The 13,428-nt window shown below is 34.1% G+C and overlaps 1 protein-coding gene across 3 annotated transcripts in view; it reads left to right on the top strand.

Annotated features, from left to right (window-relative positions):
- ACTR10 (actin related protein 10) overlaps positions 1-13,428 on the top strand; it is a 32,236-nt gene that overhangs the window by 1,655 nt on the left and 17,153 nt on the right. The window contains exons 2-5 of one of the 3 annotated variants that reach the window (XM_036918890.2): positions 924-996; positions 3,375-3,457; positions 4,396-4,504; positions 11,735-11,842. In XM_036918890.2, the coding sequence (XP_036774785.2) occupies positions 924-996; positions 3,375-3,457; positions 4,396-4,504; positions 11,735-11,842 (373 nt within the window). Of the gene's footprint in view, positions 1-923; positions 997-2,954; positions 3,127-3,374; positions 3,458-4,395; positions 4,505-11,734; positions 11,843-13,428 lie in introns of those variants that run through there. The other 2 variants (XM_036918900.2, XM_057488420.1) reach the window with 2 other exon arrangements.

Here is a 13,428-nt window from a genome sequence, read left to right as displayed (position 1 = left end):
AATGCTTAAACTTACATTGTGATCATTCTCTGTAAACTTTTGAGCAAAATTTTGTCTTACTATTAGGAAACATAAAGGAAATACTTGAAGACTCAAAAAAAGTGAATCATTTTTTTAAAAGGAGCAGTTTATAAAATGATAGCAATGAAGACAATATGGGTGGAAGCTTATTGTATGAGTTCATGATGTATAAACAGTGTGATTATAACTTTCAAATATGCATTGTTTAAAAAAATACACTGAAAGGAAATACTGATGTTTAAAAAAATACATTGTTTAAAAAAATACACTGAAAGGAAATACTGATGTGTTTTATGTGTAATATAATGGTAAATTATAATGGAATTACGAATAACGAATTACATGAATGAAGTAGCATAATACAGTACGGATCCTAGGTTATAGAGATGTGTTGCCTAAAATTCAGGTAAAATTTAAAACTGAAAAAAAAGTACTTGCCGCCCTAAAATAATATACTGGTTTATTTTGGTATCACCAATTTGAGACTTTTTTTTTAATTGATGTTTCTTGATGAACATTATCATTCTGCTATCATAATTTCAGCTCCTCTTGCCTAATATGAACTAATACAGATTTCATGTTATATAGACACTATTCCCTTATTTAACAATTGAATATGAGCATATTTGGTTCTGTAAAAGCACATGTAGCAAAATAGACTTTAATACACAATTACCAATTGGTATCACCAATTTGAGTATTTTTTTTACCTTTAATACACAATTACTAACAGATGATAGTAACTCTTCCATATTTTTTTGTCCCTTTGAATGCATCAGAGATGTTTCTAGATGTTTTTGTAACCACTGCTTTGAAACATACAGAAAAACTTGTTTCTGTGAAAAAAGTATAGAAAGAATGTTATAATAAGTTAAATGTTTTGATTTTCTATTTATTTACAGGTGTGGATTTGCTGGAGAAACTGGTCCAAGATGCATAATTCCTAGTGTGATTAAAAAAGCTGGCATGCCTAAGGTATTTTTTTAACAAATTAGGAAAATAAATACTGTATTATAAAATATTTTTAATATGACTGCAAATAAGATTGATTAGAACAGTGCTTCATATAATTTATGACTCTGTTCCAAAAAAACATTAAAAAATATTTAGGTTTAATTTTGCATACTATAAAACTCACCTGTTTTAGGTGTACAATTCAGCAGTTTTTAGTAAATGTATCAAGTTGTACAAACATCATCATAGTTCAGTTTTAGAACATTTTTGTCATTCCTATAAGATCTCTAATGCCGATTTATAGTTAATTCCCATTCTTACCGCTAGCCCACCACTAGATGTTCTCTATAGATTTGCCTTTTCTGTACATTTTATGTAAATATGTATATGTATACTGTGTGTGTGTGTGTGTGTGTGTGTATGAGAAAGTTTTTAACTTTAATAAATAATTTCATGACTATTAGCATATACTTACAGAATAATTTTATTCTTACCCAGTTGGAAATACAAGCCAGGTCTTCATTCCTTTATCTGTAATGCAAAAATCCAAAGAACTGTGAAAAATAGTTGCTTAAAAAAAAGCCTCTTGCCAAAGCTAATGTGGCAGATTAGGAATTGTAGAACAATAGGAAGAATAATTTTATGTTTCAACTGTTAAATACAGATGTTTCTGTTTTAACTTAATATTTGCATTCCTGAAAAACCTCTCTCTCTGATCACAAACAAAAAAGCAGACTTATGCAAAAAACAGGGTTGGAACAGAATACATAAAGCCCATGCAACTTTATAATCAGAGCGCTAGAGAAAATATTAGTTGATACCTCAGGAAAAAATCAGAATAGCTTGGCTTGCAACTGAGTGTGACTGGAGGTTCTCTTGGGGATATTAAAAATAAAATGAAATAATGGATTGAAAATGTTGGTCAGTGGGTGCTAAGGCAATGCAGAGGGAAGTGAGCTTTGAGCCAGTGGGGCTATTGTTAAGGTGGAACCAGAGGGCAATGCAACCCATAAAAGGTCAAGAGAAGAGGGTCCACTCTGGGAAGGGAGCCCCAGGCACAGAGGATCATTTAAACTTTTAAAAAACAGATCTGAAAGGTGCCTATCTTTGCAGCCACTGAGTTGATGACATTCTTTTTCTTGATGAACATTGTAATTCTGCTATCATAATTTCAGCTCCTCTTGCCTAATAAGAACTAATACAGATTTCATGTTATATAGACACTATTCCCTTATTTAACAATTGAATATGAGCATATTTGGTTCTGTAAAAGCACATGTAGCAAAATAGACTGGTACAGCAATTTATGTTTGGTATTGGGATGCATCATTAAGATCAGCATATCAAATATACTAATTCAGAAATATGTTAGTTATACTCAGGAGGGAATTATTTCATTGATTTCCAAATTTCCTGCAAATTCTTGGGCAAACCAGAAATAGGTATTTGTGGTATGTATTCAAAATGTGATGGTTCGTTTTTTTATAATAATTTGTGTTACGGTGTTTTTTTTAGATAGATTAAAGTTTGATTGGACTTAGAACTTTAACATTGTCATTGGCACTTTTATTAGTTCTTTCAGCTTTTATCTTCATCTTAAAAAGACAAATACATTTAAAGATTAATCTATATTCAGCTGTACATGGTTTGTAATCTTCTTTAAACTACATAAAATCAAGAAATTAACTGAGCTGATGGTCTTTCCTTTAAAAGTAAATAAAGAGAGGTCTGCCAGTGATGCATCAGGGTACTTACAGCTTTCTGAGGATCATAAGTGAAGCCCTTGTTACGTATTAGTGTTAACTTAGCACCCCCCATTTGCTAGTGTTTGCATATACTGCTTTAGTACTAATGTTGTATGTTTTCATTTTTATAACATGTATTTATGAGCTACATGCTTTTTGCCTGGTACTGTATCATTTGAAGGGAGGTATATCATAAACAAGCCAAAAATACTTCTCGCCCCATGGAGCTTGTAGTCTAATGGGGAAGATAGACATTTTACAAGTAATTCAAGTCAGATGATGTTACAGAAGGGAAAGTGTCAATGTTTTGGGAGTAATGAACAGGGAGTGAACCAAGGTTGGAGTGTTTGAGGAACCCTTTAATGCATTTTAATCTATGCTGATCTTCATCAATCCTGCCAAAATGGTAAGTCAAATGGAGGGGAAAATGTAAATGAGCATACCTCTCTACTATAGGCACACTTTTATCCCACAAACCAAAAAATTTTGTCATCATAGACATGCCATTTCTTAAAGATTCCCAATTTAAGTGATTATATTTAATGTTTGCATTTATTCTCAATGCAAATAGCTTTTGACATACTACCAGAAAATGTATTGGTAAAATAAATAAGCATGGTTTGCAAATTAATAAGTCATTTAAATTTTTTATAGCCTGTCAAAGTTGTTCAATATAATATCAATACAGAAGAATTATATTCCTACCTAAAGGAGTTCATCCACATACTGTATTTCAGGTAAGATGCAATTGTAATCGTGTTTGTATTTTTCCCCAGCTCTTAAGATTACATTTTCGTAATGCCAATCATAGTGATACTTGGTTGTCTTGCATCTAATGCAAAAAAAAAAAGTTGACTTTCAATGGCATTATTATTTGCTTATTTTGTGTTTTCCAAAATATATATATATGAAGACTAGAAAACTGGAAAGCATAAGGAAATACTGAAAACAAATGTCCATTAATAAAGGGTTGGATAATTAAATTATTGTACATCCATATAAACACTATACAGCCTTTAAAAATATTCTGTATCTATAGCAGCTGATACAGAAAGGTATCTTAGATATATTGATAATTGAAAAAAATTACAGAACATCTATGGAATGAGTATTTCTGTTAAAATGTATAAATGTATGCATATAAATTCACAATAATGAAAATAACACACACTGCTATAAGTGGTAGTTTCTGGGTAGTAGAGGTATAAGGTATTTGATTTTCCAAGGTATAAACTTCTATTATATTTGGAATTTTGTGAGCATCTATTACTTTTTTTAAAATTAAAGTATAAACAATCTTATGAAGGTTTCACATGAACATTGTGGTTTCAACATTCACCCATATTATGAAGTCCTCACCTCCCCACATTGCAGTCACTATTAGGGTAGTAGAGCATCTGTTACTTTTGTAACCTGAAAAAAGAAAATAACCTTTTGAATGTCTCAAGTCACTATTCATAGTAGGCTATAAATGAGTTCGTAGAAAGTTCCTGACAGTGCATGGCATATAATGTCAGCAACATGACCGTTGCTGGGTAATAAAGTGAAGATACCTTTGTAATAAAGCATTTTAAGCCAAAGGAGTACCATTTCTGTATTTGTAACAAATTATATTATGTCCCAAAACAAATAGAAACTTTTATTTACTTTTAAAAACAAAGCTATCACTTTTCAGGCATCTGTTGGTGAATCCCAGAGACCGTCGAGTTGTGGTTATTGAATCAGTATTATGTCCCTCTCACTTCAGAGAGACACTCACTCGTGTTCTTTTCAAATATTTTGAGGTACGTGTCTTTTATTTTGTTGTTGTTTGTAGGTACTCAAAGCTTAAACTAAGAGGTCCTCATCTTATTTTCTTCGTTGTATAAATTATACAATGTATTTGAGGAACCAGATGACAGAACAAACTCAAGCCTCTTGAAATTGACCACTTTCTTCCTATGGTTATTTCTTGCATAATTAACATTTTATTCAATACTTAGATAATTAAAGGTGTTTTCTTATTGACATTGTTGTTACTTATTTAATTTAATGTAGGTTTTTCTGTTTGGGGACTTCTTATCTCCAGAATTAGAAGGTATATTCTGCGCGGTGGAGTATATGATATGTTTCTTCTAAATCTTTCTAGTTTCCTAGTTTCCATTGTTTATGCTGATTTTTCTAAATCCTTCACTTCTTCCATTTTAGGCTTTATATTGCCACTGAATAGAATATTCAACTAATGTCTCTCGTAGAGTGAGTGGGCAGTGCCAACAATGACCTACACCTTGATATTAGTAATATGATTTGTAGCTTTCATTTTATAGGAGTCCAGCTTATTTTAAAGACCAAAATTTTGATTTAAGATGATAAAGATTTCAAATTTTAAAAAATCTGTGCCTTAGGAATTTAAGGTATTTTTTAGTAATAGAAACCAGAAGATTGTATAAAATGTGTCCAGTATGTAAGAAATTAAGGACATACAAATATTTTTTATATATTCTACTGAACTCAAAATATATAAAAAAATCACAGTGTTTTTGTGAGATAAGGGCAATTAATATTTTTAAGTTATAGTTTAGTAAGATAGGCGTAGAGAAACAGGTTACATACCCTCCTGTATGTACTTTTTTTGTTGTTGTTGTTGTTTTTTCCTATATGTACTGTTATCATAGATTTAGGAATTTGGTTTGCAGAGAACACAAAACAAAACAAGAACCACATCAGCTTTTACCTGAATAAAATAATTGAATCTCTGTATTTACACTTTAACTTAGAGTTTAGTTGTGTTTGTGTTTGTAACCTTATCTTGTATATGACTAGAGTGCCTGCTATTTTTACTTAGATAAGGGAATAGCCAATACTTTGTTTGCCATTTGGTTGTGATGGGCTTTTGTGTTTTGATTGAGTATTTACCTGATATTTTAGTGCCACCAGATCTGCCAAATCTCACTGAAAAATGTCACACAGAACTAAGTATTTTTGTAGTTCCTCAATTGAATTTGAACTGCTATATTATGTTTAAAATATATAATTTTATATTATAAACTTTGTGAGTAAGATCAAGAATTCATTTTCTGTATTTCATTTTGGTAGTAGAGACATCGCTTTATTTTTTCAATCTAGCATCTTCTTTGAATTTTTGTTCCTAGACCTCTTTTTTTTTTTAATAATACTTCCACTCTATCTTTTTTTTAAGTCAAATGTACATCACAGTACTTCAGCATTTCCTCTTCCCCTCCCCACCACTCCTGCTCACTCCCCTCACCCTTGGTAACCACTAGTCACTTCTCAGTGTCTGTGAGTCTAATTTGCTGTTTTGTTCCTTCTGTTTTGCTTTGTTTTTATATTCCACAAATAAGTGAAATCATATGGTATCTGTCTTTCTCCGCCTGGCTTATTTCACTGAGCATAATACCCTCTAGATCCATCCATGTTGTTGCAAATGGTAGGATTTCTTTTCTTTTTATGGCTGAATAATATTCCATTGTGTATATGTACCACATCTTTTTATCCAGTCATCTACTGATGGACACTTAAGTTGCTTCCATATCTTGACTATTGCAAACAGTGCAGAGATAAACGTAGGGGTACATATATCTTTTCAAATCAGGGATTTTGTTTTCTTTGGATAAATTCCTAGGAGTGGAATTACTGGGTCGAATAGTATTTCTATTATTAGTTTTTTCAGGAACGTCTATACTGCTTTCCACAGCGGTTGCACCAGTTTGTAGTTCCACCAACAGTGTAGGAGGGTTCCTATTTTGCCACACCCTCGCCAGCATTTATTATTTCTTGTCTTTTGGATAGTGGCCATTCTAACTAGTGTGAGTTGTTATCTTATTATGGTTTTAATTTAATTTCTCTGATGATTAGCGATGTGGAGCATCATTTCATGTGCCTATTGACTATCTGAATTTTTTCTTTGGAGAAGTGTCTGTTCAGGTCTTCCACCCATTTTTTGATTGGGGTATTTGTTTTTTGGGTGTTGAGTTGTATGAGTTCTTTATATACTTTAGATGTTGACCCCTTATTCAATAAGTCATTTATAAATATATTCTTCCATATTGTAGGGTGCCTTTTTGTTCTACTGATGGTGTCCTTTGCTGTACAGAAGGTTTTTAGTTTGATGTAGTCCCTCTTGTTCAGTTTTGATTTTGTTTCCTTTGCCTGAGGAGAGGTATTTAGGGAAAAGTTGCTCATGTTTATATTCGAGAGAATTTTGCCTGTTTTCTTCTAAGAGTTTAATGACTTACATTCAGGTCTTGGATGCATTTTGAGTTTATTTTTGTGTATGGAGTTAGACAATAATCCAGTTTCATTCTCTTACTTGTAGCTGTCCACTTTGGCCAACACCAGTTATTGAAGAGGCCGTCTTTTCCCCATTGTATATCCATGGCTCCTTTATCATATATTAATTGGCCATATATGTGTGGGTTTATATCTGGGCTCTCTATTCTGTCCCATTGATCTATGGGTCTGTTCTATGCCCATACCAAATTGTTTTGATTATTGTGGCTTTGTAGTAGAGCTTAAAGTTAGGAAGTGTAATCCCCCCAGTTTTGTTCTTCTTTCTCAGGATTGCTTTGGCTATTCAGGGTCTTTGTGTTTCCGTATAGATTTTAGAACTATTTGTTCTAGTTTGTTGAAGAATGCTGTTGGTATTTTGATAGGGATTGCATTGAATCTATAGATTGCTTTAGGCAGGATAGCCATTTTGACATTAATTATTCCTATCCATGAGCACAGGGTAGATTTCCATTTTTTGGTGTCTTCTTTAATTTCAGTCATTAGTATCTTGTAGTTTTCAGAGTATAAGTTTTTCACTTTCTTGGTAAGGTTTATTCCTAGGTATTTTATTCTTTTTGATGCAATTATAAATGGAATTGTTTTCCTGATTTCTCTTTCTGCTAGTTCATTGTCAGTATATAGTATGCAACACATTTCTATGTATTAATTTTGTATCCTGCAACTTTGCTGAATTCAGTTATTAGTTTGAATAGTTTTCTGGTGGACTCTAGGGTTTTCTTTGTATAGTGTCATGTCATCTGCAATTGTGAGAGTTCAACTACTTCCTTACCGGTTTGGATGCCTTTTCTCTCTTTGTGTTGTCTGATTGCTGTGCCTAGGACCTCCAGTACTCTGTGGAATAAAAGTGGGGAGTGTGGGCATCCTGTCTTATTCCTGATCTTAGAGGAAAAGCTTTCAGCTTTTCACTGTATCATGTTGGCTGTGGGTTTATCGTATATGGCCTTTATTATGTTGAGGTACGTATCCTGTACACCCATTTTGTTGAGAGGTTTTATCATGAAAGATGTTGAACTTTGTCAAATGCCTTTTCAGCATCTATTGAGACGGTAATGTGGTTTTTTTTCTTCCTTTTTGTTAATGTGGTGTATGATATTAATGGATTTACAAATATTGTACCATCCTTGCATCCCTGGAATAAATCCCACTTGATTATGATGGATGATCTTTTTTATGTATCTTTGGATTCAGTTTGCTGACATTTTGTTGAGGATTTTTGCATCTGTGTTCTTCAGGGATATTGGCGTATTATTTGTGTGTGTGTGTGTGTGTGTGTGTGTGTCTTTGCCTGGTTTTGGTATTAGAGTGATGCTGGCCTCATAGAATGAGTTTGGAAGTATTCCCTCCTCTTCTACTTTTTGGAATGCTTTAAGAAGGATAAGTACTATCTCTTCTTTGAATGTTTCATAGAATTCAACTGTGAAGCTATCTGGACCTGAAATTCTGTTTGGGGGGAGTTTTTGTTCAATTTCATTGCTGGTAATTGGTCTGTTCAGATTTTCTGTTTCTTCCTGGGTCAGTCTTGTGTTTGTCTGGGAAGTTGTCCATTTTTTCTAAGTTGTCCAATTTATTGGCATGTAATTTTTCATACTGTTCTCTGATAATTCTTTGTATTTCTGTGGTAACCATTGTGATTTTTTCTTCCTCATTTCAGAATCTGTTTCTGTGTGTACAGTCTTTTTTTCTTGCTAAGTCTGGCTAGGGGTTTATCTATTTTGTTTATTTTTCTCAAAGAACTAGCTCCTGGTTTCATTAATTTTTTTCTATTGTTTTATTCTTCTCTATTTTATTTATTTCTGCTCTGATCTTTATTATGTCCCTCCTTCTACTGACTTTAGGTTCATTTGTTCATTTTCTAGTTTCTTTATTTATGATTTTTAGACTATTTGGGATTGTTCTTGTTTTTTAGGTAATTATTCACATTTAAGGTGATTTTTGATAGGTATGTACTTATTGCTATTTTATTAATTGTTTCTGCTGTTTTTTATAGCTTCTCTCTGTTCCTTTCTTCCTCTCTTATATTCTTCTCATGTTATTGATCTTTAGTGTTGTAATTGGATTTCTCTCTCTTCTTAAAATTATTTATTTTGTGTCTGTGTATTTATTGTAGTCTACTTTTGTGGTTATCAAAAGTTCAGGGATAGCTTCTAGACTATATAATAGTCTATCTTAAATTGCTAATTTATTTCAAACACAATCTAAAGGTACTTTTGTTTTCCTTCCTCCTCCACATTTTTCATATTAGATTTCATGATCTGCACTTTTTGTGTTCCCTTTAACTGATTTTGTGTACAGTTGCTTTTGATTCTTTTGTTTTGTTTTAATTTCATACTTGGTAATTTGTTGGTCTACTAACTTTATTGTGGGTTTATTTTCACTGATGAAAGCTATTTCATCTTAGGGTGATTTCCATCTACAGCAATCCCTTTAACATATCCTGTAAGACTGACTTAGTGGTGGGGAATTCCATCAACTTTTGTTTGTTTGGAAATTGTTTAATCCTTGCTTCAAATTTAAATGCTAATCTTGCTGTGTAGAGGATTCTTGGTTGTAAGTTCTTCTGTTTGAGTACATTAAATATATCATGCCACTCCCTCCTGGCCTGTAGAGTTTCTGTTGAGACATCTGCTGGTAGCCTGATGGGATTTCCTTTATAAGTAATCTTTTTTCTCTGGTTGCTTTCAGAACTCTCCTTGTCCTTGATCTTTGCCATTTTAATTATTATATTCTTGGTGTTGTCTTGCTGGGGTTCCTTTTATTAGGAGATCTCTGTGCTTCCATGACCTGAGTGTCTATTTCCTTCCCCAGTTTGGGGAAATTTTTAACACTTATTTCCTTAAAGAGTCTTTCTGTCCCTTTGTCTTACTCTTCTCCTTCTGGTACCACTATTATGCAAATATTGTTCTGTTTGGATTGATCACTCAGCTCTTGTATCATTCTTTCATTCCTAGAGATCCTTTTTTTTTCTTTGTTCCTCAGCTTCTTTGTTTTCCTTTTCTCTAATTTCTATTTCATTTACCTTCTCTACATCATCTAATCTACTTTTAAATTGCTCCATTGTTTGTTTCATTTCAGATGCTGTATTCTTCAGCTGTGAGTGGCTCTTTTTCAGGTTTTCTCTCTTTGTTGAAGTCCTCCCTGAGATCTTGAATACTTTTCTGTAAATCTGTGCACATGTTTATGACTTATATTTTGAAATCTTTATCAAGAAGATTGGTGGTCTCTGTTTCTCTTAGCCCTCTTTCTGGGGTTCTGTCTTGCAATTTTGATTGTATCAAGTTCCTCTGCCTGCTCATTTTGTCAGGGATTCTGTGTTTCTTTCTTTGTATTAGAGGTCTCTGCTGTGCTCTCTGGTCTAAAAAGTAATAACTTTATGAAGAAGTTGTGCTATGGTTCCCAGAAGCTCAAGATTCTTTATTCTCTAGTGCCTTGTTCTGTTTTGTGGGTGCCCCAGTTGTTGGTGTGCCGTGAGTGGGGCGCCTTTCTGTCTGACATCTGTAGTGATCTAAGTCTGGGCGGGCAGATTGCTTGAGCTCCTGCCTTCGTGATCAGTGCAGGAATCTTTGTTGAGCTTGCTGTGGGCAGAGCTGCCAGATGCACAGCACCAGGTTTGGACACCTGCAGGGAAGAAGGAGCTCTTGGGGCTGGCTTCTCTTGGCACGTCTCTGGTTGGGCTGAAATGGAGCCAAGGAAGCTGGGAAGGTTTCCCTATGCCTGCCAGGCAGCAAAATCTGATGCTGCTTGGCCAAGAGGGTTGTCTGTTGGCATTGCATGCAGGGAGGAGCCTCAGGGCTGCTTTGCCAGCAAGGGGGGTGGAGCATCTGGGACTCCCGAGAGTTCCTGATCAGTTGGGTTTAGGAAAGGCTGGGGGGGTATCCTCCACCTGCCCTTTCTCCTGAAGACAGAGTTCTGCCTAAGCCTCACTGCTCTGGTACCTATCCCACTGCTGGCAAATCTTTAAAACTGCTGCCTCTGCTTTGGGTCTCAGGACTGATGGAGCATGCCTGCCCTCCACACTCATTGGAGTCTCAGCCTCTCAGACTGTTCCACCTGCACCTGGTGTCCAGTTCTGATAATCACCAGAACCAATGTAATGGGGGCTCATGCTCCCAGAGCAGATCTCCAGGGCCAGGAGTGCAGTGCTCCTGGGCTTCTACACCCTCTCTGCTCCATTCCTCTTTCTCCTGCTTGTAGGCTGGTGTCAGAGGAGGGCTTGGGTTCCACTCGATCTAGGCTTTGCTGCCTCACCCTTTTCTGTGTGGTCCTCTCTCCTCCCTCAGGTGTAGGGGTCATTCTGCAGTCTTTAGATCATTTTCAGATCTAGTTACATTTGTATATTTTCCTTTTTATGTGTTTTTAGGAGGAGGGGTCTGTCTTACCTTCCTATTATACCATTTTTAATCCTATCTCCCCTACACCTTTTTCTTTAATCCCTTTGTTTTCCCTCCAAAAAAGAACAAGAATTAATAAAATGCTTCATAAATTGTCATTTTAGAATGAAATAACTTAGACAATTTAGTGTTTTATTTGTTACAATCTATTTTGATTATTGTGTAAATTCAAATAAATTAACAAGTTAGCTCTTACTTTAGTGCCATATATGGTTCAATAAGTATTATAAATAAATATGACGTTCTTTTGGATTTTTCAAATACTTTTGAAATGTAAGTGAAATGTTTTCAATTTTTGATACTCTTTCTGGTTTTGTTTTTATTGTTGTTTTCTAGGTTCCATCTGTCTTGCTTGCTCCAAGTCATCTGATGGCCCTTCTGACTCTTGGGATAAACTCTGCCATGGTCCTGGATTGTGGATATAGGGAAAGCCTGGTGTTACCTGTATCTTTTTTGTCAAGGAGCTAATTTTGCGGTTTTTACTCTAAAATAGGCATATTACAAGTGGCTTTTATTGCATCAAACTCTTTTGGATTACCATCTACGAATATGAATTACCATGTGGAAAAAATTCACAGGGTTATGAGACCTGAATTTACTTTTTGTAGGAATTATTATGAGTTAGTCCAAGTGTATCCTCCAAGGATCAAATCTCATATATATTATGTTCAGTTTTAAAGAGGAGTATCAGCTAAGTATGATGTGACAAAGAAGTTGACTAGGATAGTCAAGTACTAAGAAAAGCTCATACAAAGATTAATTGAAGAAACTGAAATAAAATTAAATTAGAGAAAGCTTAATGGCAACATGAAATCTGCCTTCAGTAGCTGAAGGGCTTGCTGTGGAAAACTTAGTGCATTTTTTTCTGTCTGTGGAGGCTATTGTTGAGGCAGTATGGCATCGGGCTTATGATTTTGGGTTTTGGAGTCAAATACACACATAAATGTAAATCTCAGCTATCCATCTTACTAGTGGTATGATGTTGGTCAAATAATTCCTTTGGACCTCTGTTTTCTCATCTGTAAAATAAGAATTTAATAATTCTACCTCAAAGAAGCATTGTGTGAGGTAATATATATAAGGTATTTAGCATAAAACCTGGCACATAGTAACTTGCTCTGTAAGTGCTGTAGTTTTTATATCATTCCTAGGGAAGAATTTCCTAGTAATTCACCCTGTCCCAAAGTAGAATTACTGACAATAAACTATACTTTCCTTCTCATTAGAAACATTTAAGCAGAATATAGGTAAATGTGTCTTAGAAATGGTGCAGTAGACATGGATATATTGAAAAAGAAGTGGAAGTACCTAAATGCAAGACTTGCAGTTTTGAGATCTACATGTGTATTTATTAGAAGAAATACTCATGGGAGGGAAAACAAAAATCATTAGCTCCTAAGGAACTAAATTAGGCAGTAGCTTTTTAAATATAAAGTGTTTCTGTGTTAAAGTCTTAAAACAACCCTGCAACATAATGTGTTATTCTCATGATATATAAATGAGAAGATTGAAATGGGATAGACAGTTGGCCCAAGGTCATATAAGCATATAGCCAATATATAAATCTGTGTCTGTCTCCAGAGCCAATTCTCGTACAAATATACTTTTTCCTTTTTATAAGCACTGTACTTACAGAACATCAGCAAAAAAAAAAAAAAAAACACTGTAAAATAAGGTAGCAAGTCCACTATTTGATATTGTTCACTGTCCTCTCAGCTCATAAAAACATAATGTGAGACATTATGTAATTTAACATTTTTCTCAGAGCTACATTTTTAAAAGTACAAATGAATGAGTTGAAATGAGCAGTGTTTTAGTGAACCTGGTATATTCATTATAATATTTCACATAAAATCTATAAAAAATTATAATATAGTTTTCATAGATTTTATTACTAAATCTTCTAAGGTTGGTGCCGAGTTTATTCTTATAGCTCATCTCAATTCAAACTGGCCACGTGGCCAGTGGCTATTTTAGTGAAATCGCAGTTCTAACTAAATGAACTCCATGTGTGTGTTTAGCATTTTTCT

This window comes from Manis pentadactyla, chromosome 11 (genome assembly GCF_030020395.1).
Source record: "Manis pentadactyla isolate mManPen7 chromosome 11, mManPen7.hap1, whole genome shotgun sequence".
Taxonomy (NCBI): domain Eukaryota; kingdom Metazoa; phylum Chordata; class Mammalia; order Pholidota; family Manidae; genus Manis; species Manis pentadactyla.
Note: the sequence above shows the minus strand (reverse complement) of the source record. Positions and strands in the feature narration are given on the sequence as shown.